At 41.7% G+C, this 14,529-nt stretch overlaps 2 protein-coding genes across 4 annotated transcripts; both read left to right on the forward strand.

The window, feature by feature from the left end:
* Positions 1–347: 347 nt before the first annotated feature.
* On the forward strand, positions 348–3,008 carry LOC121707925 (calglandulin-like). The gene is made up of 5 exons (XM_042090925.1): positions 348–808; positions 1,160–1,334; positions 2,124–2,268; positions 2,555–2,655; positions 2,855–3,008. Exons 1-5 carry the CDS (start codon positions 806–808, stop codon positions 2,896–2,898), a joined length of 468 nt encoding a protein of 155 aa, XP_041946859.1. The 5' UTR covers positions 348–805; the 3' UTR covers positions 2,899–3,008.
* Positions 3,009–4,071: 1,063 nt separating this feature from the next.
* On the forward strand, positions 4,072–14,025 carry si:ch211-161c3.5 (uncharacterized protein C3orf18 homolog). Of its 3 annotated transcripts, none has more exons than XR_006031426.1 (6): positions 4,072–4,503; positions 9,439–10,035; positions 11,269–11,294; positions 11,429–11,555; positions 12,892–13,096; positions 13,306–14,025. XR_006031426.1 is itself a non-coding variant. In XM_042090921.1 (6 exons), the coding sequence occupies exons 2-5, from the start codon at positions 9,712–9,714 to the stop codon at positions 11,882–11,884; spliced, it is 483 nt and encodes a 160-aa protein (XP_041946855.1). In that variant the 5' UTR covers positions 4,072–4,503; positions 9,439–9,711; the 3' UTR covers positions 11,885–11,918; positions 12,892–12,978. The 3 variants fall into 3 exon arrangements, 2 of the variants coding, with proteins under 2 accessions (XP_041946855.1, XP_041946854.1); XM_042090921.1 differs by lacking the exon at positions 13,306–14,025 and adding an exon at positions 11,879–11,918 and having other exon boundaries at positions 12,892–12,978; XM_042090920.1 differs by having other exon boundaries at positions 12,892–14,025.
* The last annotated feature ends 504 nt before the right edge of the window (positions 14,026–14,529 follow it).

The following is a 14,529-nucleotide window of genomic DNA, read 5'->3' on the forward strand; positions in this document are numbered from 1 at the left end:
AATAACACAGGAGCCCAAGCAGTGTCCTTATTTGGTGTTCGTCAAGGAAGCCCCTCACTTGGGAGTTCACAACACCTGCTGACACGCCTGAGCTATGACACGCCTGAGTTATTAGTCAAGGGCAAGAGTTGCTACACTCTTAAAATGAATATGTTGTCCCTATATCTGGACACAGAGGTGTGTTAAAAAACAATGCAAGTTATGTTGTTTTCAATGGAAGTTGTGTTATTTTCAACACATATTGTGTAACAAATAAAAAAGGAAACAACACAAAGTGTGTTGTCCCTATCTAGACACATGAGATGTGTTAAAAACAACACAAGTTGTTTCAACACATTCATTTTAAGAGTGTACATATTGCTCCTTGAAATTGGAGCACTATTATACAAATGTATTACATCTACAAATATATTTACTTGTTTGCTGTGTGAGTGGTTCACACATTTTGTGGTAATGTTTGTTAGTCCCTTTGATTGGTGGTCATATGGGTTATGTTTGATTTGTGCACATAATAATTCTTAGCAATCACACATATAAATGTACTTTTAAGTGATTGAATGTTCTCAAGACATATTTTCTTAACTCTTTACAATGAATTGTATCAAGTTCTATTTCTCTCCTCCCAAAACCATAAATGTTGGTGGATATTGCAGCTGTATGCCTTAAAAGGACCAGACAGATCTAAATCCTGTGGGATCTCTTTACATAGCCTCCCAACAAATCTTAAGACAGATTTGGTCTGCCACTTCAAGTCACAAGTACCAGCCGTGTCGGTGGGCTCAGTGGAGGATTTCTCGTGTCTAGAATGGTATGTTTAAATCTTAAATCCATTCATTATTTAGCATGTGGCACCCAGACAAGGCTTTTAATTATTTCCTGTTTGTGTTCACAAAGAACAGGATCACATTTTCATAGTTTTGAAACACTGAGCTTTACATGTGTCTTAACACATCCTCCAGTGCTCTCAAATGGAGAGAAATGATATTGTTGTTGCAGTAACCTATTAATTTGTTCACTGATTTAGTCAACAGTTCATATTCTTCTCTATGGTCAGTTGAAATTAAATTAAAATTATCTGACAATATAACATTGACCTAAATGTTTGTGAACACTGAACACTGTGTTTTTTTTTTTTTCTTTAATTTTTCCAACCAAAAAGGCAAACAAACTGACTCCAGAACAGATCACAGAGTACAAGGGAGTGTTTGAGATGTTTGATGAGGAGGGAAATGGAGACGTGAAGACCCAGGAACTGGAGAGGCTCATGAGTCTGATGGGCATCAACCCCACTAAGAGGGAGCTTGTCCAGATGGCCAAAGATGTGGACCAAAATGGTACGGTTCTGTGGATTTTACCCAGTCAATGCACTTGTCAGTCTCTCAAGTCAATGTAATAGAGTCAGTTTTTCGTTGAATTAACATTATTCAAATTCGAATTTAGACATACTGTGGTTCCCTTTATGATAGTGGAACTGAGTGACTTGTATTCTAGAGCCCATTCAAGTGGCACATGTGAAACTTGTCTGTCAGTTCCTTAATGGGTTGTTTTAAAGCGGTCATGCAAATGGCCCAATAACTGATGGGGGTCACTTTGGGGACATGTGGGTTAAAAGCCACAAAGGCCTCATGAATTGTAAGGTGAATACCAGAAGAAACCTGTAGAAAGGAATGCAACAAAAATGTCAGAGTTTGAGGAAATTGCCGGCAGAGAGTTGCCAGTAAGGAAGAGAGTAGCACCCAGACTGTTGTTGCACACTTTCACTGGAAGGCATGTCAGACAGGAAGACTGTAAGCGCACAGCAAAGTGGAAAAAAGTCTTGTTTTTTTCCTATTACATCCGATCGGCGTTAAATGCATTCTGGTGATATTAGGATGATAATTTTAACAATTCATGATTTTTGTACTTGAACTTGAAGAATATTGGTGGTGAAAAGTGTTCAAATGGGAATCTGCCACCATTTTTTTTTCATTGTTTAAGTGAAGGATTACAATGCAATGCATAACTGGAGGAAAGAACATATTACATAATCCACAAAAAACCTGCATTCAAGCAATTTTTTACCCATCTCCAAACAATAGGCCAGGGCTTTACTGACCTCTGGTGTCATATTTGTGCAATTGCAGGAAAAGGAACTTTCAATTGTGACAGCTTCTTGGGATTGATGGCCTTGTACCTTGAGAGGACAAAGAATCAGGATGCAGAGCTCCGGGCTGCTTTTAAAGTTTTTGATAAAGAAGCCAAGGGCTACATTGATTGGAACACACTGAAGTATGTTCATCGTTAAAATATATGTCTGTACATAAGTGTTATTTGCCTATAATGAAATGTATTATGTGCTCCTGTCTGTGTAAACTTGGTTTTTATTTAGCTACTGCTTGGAAATAATCAGAACGGGAATATGGACTTCGAAACAATTTTTGCACCGATGTAGCTAAATTTGGAAGGACTGATGATCTTTGTGACTCTCATGGGAGTAATATGAACTGAAGTTTATATAGGAGCTATTTATTTATGTAAATGCCCTTCTTTATGTATGAATTCCCTTCTGTGGTAGATATGTACTGATGAATGCAGGAGAGCCCCTGAATGAGCTGGAGGCGGAGCAGATGATGAAGGAGGCTGACAAAGATGGTGATGGAACCATTGATTACGAAGGTAACAGCATTTACTGTTGGTTTCCAAATATTAATATGGCTGCAGTGTAAATAGCTGCGACATGCAAGATTAATGTACGTGTATATTTTAAATTGTACTTTCTTACTTTACTATGGTAATGCAAAAAATAAAATGGTACCTTGTTGGTATACCTTTATTCTATTTTATGTTAACCATGAATTAATTTTCATGTTCCCAGAGTTTGTGGCTATGATGACGGGAGACTCATTCAGGATGAGCTAAATGTCATGATGTGAATTAAGCAATGCGGACTGGATGATCATTATAGAACACCATTGAGAGAAAACAAAAACCTAACAGTGAGAAAAAATTACATTTAAAATGAGATGCCATATATCAAAGTTATTTAAATTATATTAAATAATTAAATTATAAATTATATAAATTGTTTTTTTTATCTTAAGATTCATTATTTGTCATTATTGCATTGTCTTTTTTGAGAACTTCCAGTCATCCTCAATAAACATACAAACAAAAATATCTTCTGAATATTATTGTTCTGTGTTGTAGTGCTTGTTGAGAACAAAATTGTTATTGTAATTGTAAAGTAGATATTGATATTTCCAAATTTTCCAGTACAATAAGCCATCCATCCTTTTCAGTGTGTGTGTGTTTGTGTCTGTGTGCATGTCTCTCTCTTTCTCTCTCTCTCTCTCTCTCTCTCTCTGTTTGTGTGTGTGTGTGAGAGAGAGAGAATTGTAGTTTGGGATGGACCAATAAGATCAATAAGAATTCTGTTCAACCAGTTTATAACCAGGCATTGGACCCTGTACTAAATATAGAACCAAACAGTAATTTTCTTTGAAGTTGTGACTTGATTTTGAAAGTCTTAAGACCTCCCCTCAGTGGACACCCTACTGATTCAATAAAAACAAAGGCCATAATCTTGAGAAAAGGCTTTTCAAATACCCCAACAAAATTAATGGAAAAGGGCTTAAGGGCATTAAAATAGCACAGCATAAAGCATTCCAAAGTTAACACATGAACATCCATCTTATTATCAGTAAAACAACTTTCCAACCCATTTGTTTACTTTCTTTAGTTAATGGTTATGATATACTGATCTACCATTATTATTTCACATATAAGTATGATCAAATATGTCAATTTCTTAATTCTACACTGCTAAACTGCAAGCACTGACTGCTATTATGAGCGAATACATTCATGTTTGTACAGTATATCTTCAGGTCAGCTTTGACAGGAAAGGGTTAATTTTCCATTAGCTGTCTACCCGGATGCAGTCATGGCATCTGGTGTGCACAGCCATAAAATCCTGCTGACATCCCTGGTAAGACAGATGGACAGCCCAAGGAGCCAACCAGAATGTCCGATAACATCCCAGCTGGCCAATGGCACAGTGGTGGGGGATGGCCTGGTGGCTTTGCTCAGGGGCTCGGGGAGCTCAGCCTCTGTGTGTGTGTAGCATCCCTGAAGCTGCTTGCGCTGCTTCAACTGCAAGGAGCAGGAGGAAAACAATGGGGTCTAAAGGGAGAGCTCTGGAGAGCGCTGCAAGTAACGCTTGAGTGGGCAGCACAACCATTGGTGCATCCTTGTCTCCCGGAACTACTGACTCACCGGGAATGGATTTTGCTGTTAAAAAATTTACAACCCTTCAGCAATAGATCCTCCTCCTCTTCCTCTTCCTCTTCCTCTGGATCTGAAAGGGAGAAGGAGAAAGAGAAGTGGAAGGGAAAAACAGTGAGAAAGAGACAGCAAGAGAGAGAGAGAGAGAGAGAGGTTATCTCTTTTCTTACAGGGTCCTCATCATCACCCTATCCTGTGGCTCCTACTATCAGCTGTGTCAGTGTATTCCTTCCAGATAAGGTAAGCACCTCCATCTCTAATCTAGAAGGTCAGGAGGGGTTATCCATGCAGTGACGCTGGAGGGATTGCAAGGCCAGTGTTGCTGCAATGTGATAGACTTTTTGTAGGACTCTGGTTAAACAACAGCAACAACAACAAAACACTGATCGAGGAGGCAGTGGGGCATAATTTTTTTCCTCCTGGGAATATTTGTGTGTATGTCTTTGTGCAGTGCTGGAGCTTCATTGGATGAGAAGGGAGGCTCAGATGGGTCTAAGCTGTCTGATTGGCTGGGAGGTTCACATGTTCCTCAGTACCAGCAGACTGAGAGTACACACTCCAGGCAGCGCTGTGGTCTTTGGCTTATTCCTGTCGACTAAATAAGTGTCAGAGTCTACCGTTACATAAGGGGATTACTCTCACAGCTATCCACACACACAAACACACATACACAGAGAGAGAGAGATCAGTGACATTTCAAACCTGGATGTCACACGGTGCTTAAAACATTAGAAAGTAAACAGGAACTGGACATAAATATACTAGGAAATGTCTCAAAAGGTGTGATTCGCAGACCATAAAATGTTTAATGATTGGCCGATATTGCTGTGCATTCCTGGCATATTCCCTCTTTCTTTCAGAGGATCATGAAGCATTTATTTGAGCAATATCAGTAATATCTTTGTTGGTCTTTTGTTATAGTTTTTCTGGAATGGCAACTCAAAGGGCTTTCTCCATTGATGTGTGAATTAACTGGTGTGGGGAAGCAACACATGGGCAGGAACTTCTTGAAGAGGTTGGCAGAAAGGTAGACAGGGTAGGCTATAGTTGCTATAGCAGGGTAGGCGAATCAGCCAAATACCTCATATTTGTTGTGTTTTGAAAGCCTCAGTAGAACATTGTCTGTTCCCCATAATTACCATTTTCAGGGCAGCCGTGGCCTACTGGTTAGCACTTCGGACCTGTAACCGGAGGGTTGCCGGTTCGAACCCCGACCAGTAGGCATGGCTGAAGTGCCCTAACCCCTCACTGCTCCCCGAGCGCCGCTGTTGATGCAGGCAGCTCACTGCGCCGGGATTAGTGTGTGCTTCACCTCACTGTGTGTATGTACACTGTGTGCTGTGTGTGTTTCAAGAGGATTATAGGAGACATTGAACAGTGTCATTTAAGGACAACACATCTATTTTTTTGTGGCAGCAGCACACAAGGTCACATAAAGAGAGAAAAATAATCTGCTATTTTCCTCCCATTGCAAGAAATACTCGCCATAACCTGTGTGAGTTGACTTTGACACTTTTGTTGGTAAATTGTAACTGGGGAACAGTCAGGTGCCTATCGGTAGTGGGGCAATCTACCTCTCTTTCATGGGGACTCATCTTTCTGCACTGTCATGAGAAGGTGAAGCCAATTGCCTGACCCTTGATTTGTAAAAAAAATTTTTGCTTGGTACATTTCCATTTAGGGACATTTGCTTTGGTTTAAAGTACAACTGCGATCTAAGAACAACCTATTTTTGGATTATAATGAGTGTAAACTTCTTTAAGGACAGAAAAATCTTGATCTGAGTAGTTTTGAGTAAGACTGGTTTATGCATTTACAACAAAATAACAAAATACCATATGGCAATTGCCTGGGGCAATCTGGTTATTGACAAGGCTCAAAAGATCATTGCACTTCTGTGGTATTGTAAAGAGGATCCCTACTGTCACACCGAAGTCATTGTAACTTTGTAAGTGTACAGAAAGAGTATACAAAGGAGTACTTGGGTATTATTCAGTGCCATCTTGTGTCTGTACAAGTCATTTCCCAAACTCTCCTCCTTTTGTGTCCATTGATATTTTGTGTGACATCCGTTAATCGACTTGTATGGACTTCATATAGCAAGATGGCAGCAACTGGAAGAAGAAATAATGTAATGAACTGACTACACAAACAGTACTTTTTTTATAACCTTTCTGTACACTTACAAAGTTAAAATTACTTTGGGTTGTCTGTAGGCATCCTCTCTATCAGAGAAGTGTTGTAAAGTGGCTTAAAGTAGGTCTATAGTGATTTACTTTGATGAAGCAAGCTTGCCCCAAGGCTATTGCTATATGCTATTTCGTTGTAAATGCATATTCCCGTCTTACTCGAAACTACTTCGATTGGAATAATTTTGGTGTACAGCGAAATGTTACACTCGTTACCATCCAAAATTGACCCTGGGTTGTTCTTAGACAGGAGGTCCTTTTAATTGGAGCTAAACTGGTGCCAAAATTAACCTTGGCATTTGACTTGGACTGATTTGGACAATATTTTTAACTGTATGTAACTCGAGTACAGCAGCCAGAATAAATCAGGTCCAGAGCAACTTAAAATTTGTTGAGTTTGTTGGTGAGTCAGTCGTTGTAGAGATGATGATGATCCTGCTGGTCTGGCCTGTCTTTTTTCCTCTTACTTGTTTTGTTTTAGGGAAATAGTAGATGCTGTTCTTAAAAGCTTTCAGATGTGGTTCTGGAAGCAATAAATGCAGTCAACTTATCAAGTTATTTACCATATGTCTTGCTTTTTTAAACAATTGAAGTCCTTGATAGACCCTCTAGCTGTAGAAGTGATAATCATATGACTAGTTGTATAAGAGTTCCTATATTGTGACATATATGGAAATTATTCGGCAGCTCAACATATCAATACTTTCCAAGGACAACTACACTCTTACAAAATTCTTTCTTGAACCTCATTACATTTTTTATCCTAAAGATGGTGCCAAATCGCTGGGCCAATAAACCACTTATCTACATAACCTTGGGTTGGTTTTCCCATCAGGTTTCAACTACCATTGTCAAATGGCAGAGAGACTATGATTTTGAACACTCTCTCCTATAGTGGCTGGGATAGTCCTGTGTTTCCTGATGCATTAGGGCATTGAGTGTACACATAGACTGTTCTATATATACAGTCTATGGATGTACATATATGTCAGTGTTTTCCAACAGTGTCTTTCATGTTAAAACTAACACGGTCATTTACATGTGTGGTGTATTTGTAAGTTATACAAATTGCCTTTAACTTCTTATTCTAGATGACAATGAAGTAATTCAGATAACATAGGATGAGAGGTATTAGTCATTACGAATGACTAATGGTGATATCCCAGGACATCCCCACTTTTAAATGATCCAATGCGAACATTCCATTAATTCAAAGCGAGAGAGCAGTGACTTCATAACATCACATTTGAGTGAGAAAAAGGAGCAAATAAAGAGTAGGTGAATGTTCAATTTAATGTGACATACAATTAAGTAGGCAAGTGTGTGCACAAGCACATAGCCTCTCACTGAACTTGACTCTCCTCTGGTGCAAGGCTAAGATTATAACTATTTTTGTGTGCTTAGGGTGAATGAACAAACAATTTAAAATAAACAATAGAAAACACAATTTTGTATCTTAAAATAAATTAGTTTGTAATGGAACTGTTAAAGCCATACGACACTCATGGTCGTGGGGTTGGTAAAGGATATCACCACGACTGTAACTGCCTTCGGCGCCCTCGTAGTTACAGCCGTGGCGATAGCCAGCCTTTACCAGCCCCACTCCCACTCGTGTCATATTGCTTAATTATTGTGTTTTGGGCTTCAGAATGTATTTCTTTACATTTTGGACCTAAAAACTGGAAACGTCATCTGAATGCATGGAGCCTGAAATGACTTAAAACAAAAAAACTACACATTGTACATTTTAAATATTTTGAGACAAATCATAAACTTAATATCTGACATTTCCTGTGTCTTATCTCTAGCTACAGTGTTTACATTTGATTTGCATTCAACCATCGACAGTGCTGTGGTGGCATTTTGCTTGCAGTTCCTTATGCCTAGCATCAAATTCCCCTTAAGGCAGGTGAAACTGTGTATCTATGTCGATGTGATGTGCGTCGATGTGATGTGCGTGTGTACCTGTGTTCTCCCTCTTGAACGCCCCTTCACATACGTAAGCCGCGTCTTCTGGGTATTGCTTTTCCTCGGTACAGTATTTGCCAGGCTGTGCCAGGCTGTGTTCTCGCTTTACCATGTGACCACATCCTGCCCACAACACTTGCTACTGCCCGGGCAGGGAAGGGCCGCTGGAACCCGAGATGGTGCACTGAACCGCTTCTGCTTCTTTCATTCCTCAAAGTAAACACAAATACACACAAAGACATGCACACACACACACACACACACACACACACACACACACACACACACACACACACACACACACACACACACACACACACACACACATGCGTATGTAGATGCTCAATTTAAGCATATGGTGTATGTGTTGCAACACCAAACCCTGCTATTGCCAAATCGTTTCAAGACCTCGATTCTCAAGAAAACTAAGCAAAGCAGAAACTGTCTAAGAACACTTTGACATCTTGACAAGTTGAGAAACAGTTGCCCTCAGCTAAACAGATGCCGGCTCAAAGATATGAATGAAGTTCTCTTTAAATTTTGGAGTGTGTCGACACAAGCAAACCACACGTGCATGAATGACATTGGTTGTGTTTGACCTGCCGGTGTCAGTTCGAACCAGTGTGACTGCAATACTCGCAAAGTTGTGGTTAGACACAGCAGGCTTCCTTCTGTCTTAGACCCCACACACAACAAAACCAACATCCTAACGGTCTTCAACTGGATGTGAGGGGGCCTTTTAGTGGTTTGGACATTCAGTGCCACATGCTCATCCACTACACACACACACACACACACACACACACACACACACACACACACACACACACACACACAGACTATCTCTCTCTATCTCTCTCTTTCTCTCCATCTCTCTCTAACACACACACACTCAAAAAAAGATCAAGCTGTAATTAACTGTCATGATTCAATCAGATGTCTTTGAATGACTAAATCAGCATAATGGTGATGATGATATCATGAGTGCTGATGAGAGACGTGGCCCCGTGTCTTGCAGGTCTATTTTTGCGTCGGGGCGCCGGGACATGTCTCTGGCGGAAGCAGCATCCTGGGAGCAGCCGAGCCGCGGCCCTGTGCCAGCCGAGGCGCAGCACTGAGGCGCAGATCGGAGACGCCGCGCTGAGATAACGGGCCCCAGCTCCAGTACCACCCCCACACAGCGCCGCCGTCTGATCGTTTGTCTCGTCTGCCACGCTTCCCCTCCCCCCCCCCCCCGTCTCTCTCTTTCTCCCTTCTCTCTCTTCTTTCGTCTTCCTCGGTGCATCTCAGCATGGCGGTGTCTACAGCTGCAGGACCGGACCTCTTCCTGACTCCCACGCCCAACCCCACCACCCTGCCCTCGCTGTCCGCCGTGCCTGCCACCCCCACCTCCTTCCCTGTGACCACCGTGGGGCTCACGACTGCCGCGGAGAACATCACGACTGCTGCCGCGCCGACTATCCCTCTGACTACTCTGCTGACCACCACGCTGTCGGGCAACCAGACAGCCTTCAATGGCACAGGGCTGCCCCAGCTGGCGGAGCAGGTTGCGGGTATGGGCATGGTGCTCGTGCCCTTCGCCATCATCACTGTCCTTGGCCTGCTGATAATCGTGGTGAGACGAGCCTTTATTCGACCGGCCCACACAAAACTCAGTTTGTGCCAATGTCCAAAATGTATTAAACACCATGGATTTGGATGACCATTTTTTGCAGGGTGTCAATCATGCCTCCTTCTAGGCCCACAGAATGAATGGATCCCTTTCTTAGTTAATATGAATGTCAGGCTCTGACCGTAATACTACCTTTCTACAGCTGCCACTTTTATAGACTTTCTTGAGCAATGCAAAACCTAGATCCACTATTTTCCCCCAAGATTATAGTCAATCACATGCCTAGAACTTTTGACAATATAGGTTTATGACAAACTTGTCAGTGACTTTAATTCAAAGTCAAAGTCAAAGTCAAAGTCAGCTTTATTGTCAATTTCTTCACATGTTCCAGACATACAAAGAGATCGAAATTATGTTTCTCACTATCCCACGGTGAAGACAAGACATATTTTACCAATTTAAGTCCACAGACAAACATAACATTCAAGTAAACAAAAAAGTAAGTGAATAAGAGGGCACATATAATAATGAAAAAAATAAGAGCAGCAAAATTTGGTTGAAATTGTGCATAGACAGTCAATAAAATACTAGTGCAAAGTCAGGCCAATAAAAGGCTTGGGTAGTTCTGTTTGACCTAAGTAAGAAAGAAAGTGACATAGTGGTGCGAGTTATGTAAGAGCAGCAGAAGTGTTGTGTTTTCAGGACAACAACAACAAGTTGTAAAGTGTACAAGTGTGCAAGTGTGCAAGTGGAGTAGTGCACGCGGCCATTGTGGGTCCAATGTCCAGGATGTTATGTAGCTGAGGGTGGAGGGGGGAGAGGAGGGAGAGAGTTCAGCATCCTTACAGCTTGGTGTATGAAGCTGTTGGTGAGTCTGGTAGTGCGGGAGCGCAGGCTTCTGTACCTCTTCCCAGAGGGCAGTAGATCGAACAGATTGTGAGCGGGGTGACTTGCATCACTCACAATTTTGGTCGCCTTGCGGGTGAGGTGGGTGGTGTAAATGTCCTTCAGGGAGGGGAGTGAAGCACCAATAATCCTTCCAGCTGTGTTCACTATGCGCTGCAGGGCTTTCCCTCAACCCCCCCCCCCCCCCCCCCCCCAACATATTACATATGATAGTTGTATTAGCATTCTTGATGTTATCTTATAGGATAGGCTTGCCTCCAACTAATGTCTATCTATCTATCTCTAAGTTGCTTACTGATACTTATTTGACTGTTGATGTCTTTCCCACAGCTGTTATATGTAAGGAAACGGAAAAGGTAAAAGCTCTTATGCGCACCTTAACACACTGATAAACTGAGATTAATACTTGGGTAGCAGACACTGCCCTTCATAATGGAGTTGTGTACATCAGTCACACCATTAACACTGTGACTTCTGACCCCGCTGCCAGACTGGAGAAGCTTCGGCACCAGCTCATGCCCATGTACAACTTTGACCCGGGAGAGGAGCAGGACGACCTGGAGCAGGAGCTGCTGGACCATGGGCGAGACGGCAGCCCAGCTGGGCCCAATGCCAAGGTGAGCCAATGCCGCAGTCTGTGGATTAGGAGATTACTTGCAATTTTCAATATTACTCTCACAGGAGAATTTATTTTGGATGACATCTTTCTTTCATGACAATTTTCTCACAGGAGAATTGTTTTTTTTTTTTTTTTTTACATTTATTTGAGTAAGAGTATGCATGTTTTTGCTTTAGTTGGTCGCCATTTGTAATAAATCAATTGTCGCTCCAAAGAGTGTTTTGATCACATGATTTTGTGTGCTGTTGACCAATCAATCTTTTTTTTATTAAAAGACATATCTGCTGCTTTTTTGTTCTTTTTCTTTGCATGGCCTTTAAGTTATGACACCTGACTGGTGAAATGGTGGTAGTACCGTGTGGTAAAGTATGCCCAGTTGTGTCTTTGCTTTGAGTGTCTATCACTCTTGTGATCCATTGTTGGCTTCTTCATACCCATCCATGTTTATTTATAGAACTTAAGCTCTCTCTGCAGATCAAACCATAGGAAACAAAGACATGCTGTACCTAACTGTCACAACCAGCCCTCCCCCTCTTTCTCTCTCCTTGTCTCTTGAACCTTCTTTAACTTAAATCAAAAACTATGCCACATCCTCACGCTCAATTTTTTCAGACCTACTTGTTCTTGACCCCTCTCAGTTGCATGGTGGTCGAAAACTTAAGTATAAGTATACTTTTGATCCTGTGAGGATCAAAAGGGAAATTTGGTCTCTGCATTTATCCCAATTAATGAAACACACTCAGCACACAGTGAAGTGAAGCACACACTAATCCCGGCGCAGTGAGCTGCCTGCAACAACAGCGGCGCTCGGGGAGCAGTGAGGGGTTAGGTGCCTTGCTCAAGGGCACTTCAGCCATACCTACTGGTCGGGGTTTGAACCGGCAACCCTCCGGGTACAAGTCCAAAGCGCTAACCAGTAGGCCACGGCTGCCCCCTAGTAGGCCACGGCTGCCCCCTAGTAGGCCACGGCTGCCCCCTTCTCTGTGTATCAAAGCCCAAAGTCAGTGTGGAATTTGGAATGCATGCAGCTTTGCTTCTTCACCTTTGTCTGATTCTTTTCTTGGTATGAACTTAATCTATTTGAAAAGTTGTGACTAAACACTGTTTCAACTGACCTTGACCATGTCCTTCAGTGAGGAAACTTGGCATACACACTTAACCTCCATCTGTATTTATTTCCCCATGTTTTCTTCTGCTCTTGTTTTTCTCCCTTTCTCATCTTCTCTCCTTACTCTGCATTTTGTCTCTCTTTTTCTCATAATGTTTTTTTGCATTCCCTTATGAGACGTGAGGACTCAACAGTACACCAAAATGTTTCTCCTTCCTCCTTCCAGACACTGACAACAAGCCAGGGTACCACTCAGAGGCCCAGCCGGCTGGTCTTCACCGATGTGGCTGACGCCATCAACGCATAATGCGCATGAACCTGACAAACTAAATTGAATGATGACAGGACTAAAGATCTGAAAAGATGGACTGAAGACTTTGAAGCAATGACATCCTTGGAGGACAGCTCCAGGTTTTTAGCCATGACTTTGGGTGTGTGATGAGAGGGAGGAAGATTGTTATCTGTGCTGGTCTGCACCACAAACAACATCTTGTCTTCCAATTCGAATTTGTCTGTCATGGACAGAGAATGATGTTTGTCGACGTTGAATGATGAATAGGGGTGATATTAATTTGTTGATATTTCAGGCTTCATGTATTCAAGCAATCATTTCCTGAGTGTCGTTTCTTGTTTATTGTAGGTGTATCTGAGAACATTGCACTATCTGACACCTTTTTGTGTGGAAATTCACTGCTGAATGGATGGCATGTCAACAGTGTTCTTGTATTCAACGTTTATTTCCTTATGGTCACTCCAATCCTCTAAATAGGGCATACAAATATGACTTTATATGAACACCTGTGGGAAGAATTTAGAAAACATGAACTTATCGTTGCCGTGGATTCTGCCAGTTAGCGCAGCGTAGGTGATGACGTTCAAGTGTCCCCTTTCAAACTGGAGTAACTGCACTTCATTTTATGCCCATGCAATATTGACTGGAGCTATGTTGCTGGAGCTGGTGAGACGACTGGAATCAGAGTTCTGAACTCTTAAGCTGACTTTTAGATGACACTTGGACACACGCTTCTGTGGCTAAGCGGACGATGTGGACTGGATTCCTTTGATGACTGTTCTGTTGTTTGGATACACTGCTGCATGCATTTTAGTGTCTCATGGAATGTCTTAACGCTGGGTCCTGGGAACCTTCAACAACAATAGTTGGCCAGGTGTGGAAAAGACATGCGGATGATAAAGGGAAACAGAAGAGTGATGGATCAGAGGAAGAGAGAAAGAGAGGAATAATAAAAGAAAGAAGAAATGTCCTCTGCCCCACCTGACATACTTTACAAGGGGACCATTGTGAGAATTTAGTGTTTTAAATATACTTTTGTGACTAAGGGAATAAATACATGAACAAATACTTTCTAAACTGTAAATTAAGTGTTTTTTAAACTTACGCAAGATATAGAGTCTGCTCGACACTATTACACTACTGTATCCAGTCTGTCTTCAAGGTTAACACCCATGTACCTCTACAGCCTCCATCTCTTCTGTCAGGATGGAGAGGGATTTCAATTCAGTCCTGGTCCTTCTAAAGTCTACAGTTGCTTTCACCACATTTAAAACACGGTGGTTATCCTCCCAAAATGTAACACAAAGCAATCAATCAGTTCCCTGTGCTCAGTCTCTGCAGATGACAGGCAGAGTTATACAAATAAGTTCCTGTCAATAAATAGATTTTAAAATAGACTTAATTTCACTTATTTTCTTATAAACACACTTGATACTTCAGCCAGTACAGTAGCAGTCAGCTACAGTAATGTGTTTATTTCATCCTGGTGGTGCTAATCATGTTCAGTAATGTAAGGCCAAACGGTTGTATTCAGTTGGGAGTACGGTGTACATTTTAGGACATCCTCAGGTG

Source organism: Alosa sapidissima, chromosome 4 (assembly GCF_018492685.1).
Source record: "Alosa sapidissima isolate fAloSap1 chromosome 4, fAloSap1.pri, whole genome shotgun sequence".
In the NCBI taxonomy this organism is placed as follows: domain Eukaryota; kingdom Metazoa; phylum Chordata; class Actinopteri; order Clupeiformes; family Clupeidae; genus Alosa; species Alosa sapidissima.

Coding starts and splice junctions, on each gene's coding strand:
- LOC121707925 (XM_042090925.1), top strand. Junction 1,335..2,123: donor CAAAGATGTGGACCAAAATG/GTACGGTTCTGT, acceptor GTGCAATTGCAG/GAAAAGGAACTTTCAATTGT. Junction 2,269..2,554: donor ATTGATTGGAACACACTGAA/GTATGTTCATCG, acceptor CTTCTGTGGTAG/ATATGTACTGATGAATGCAG.
- si:ch211-161c3.5 (XM_042090920.1), top strand. CDS start 9,712: ATGGCGGTGTCTACAGCTGCAGGACCGGACCTCTTCCTGACTCCCACG. Junction 10,036..11,268: donor TTGGCCTGCTGATAATCGTG/GTGAGACGAGCC, acceptor TCTTTCCCACAG/CTGTTATATGTAAGGAAACG. Junction 11,556..12,891: donor CAGCTGGGCCCAATGCCAAG/GTGAGCCAATGC, acceptor TCCTCCTTCCAG/ACACTGACAACAAGCCAGGG.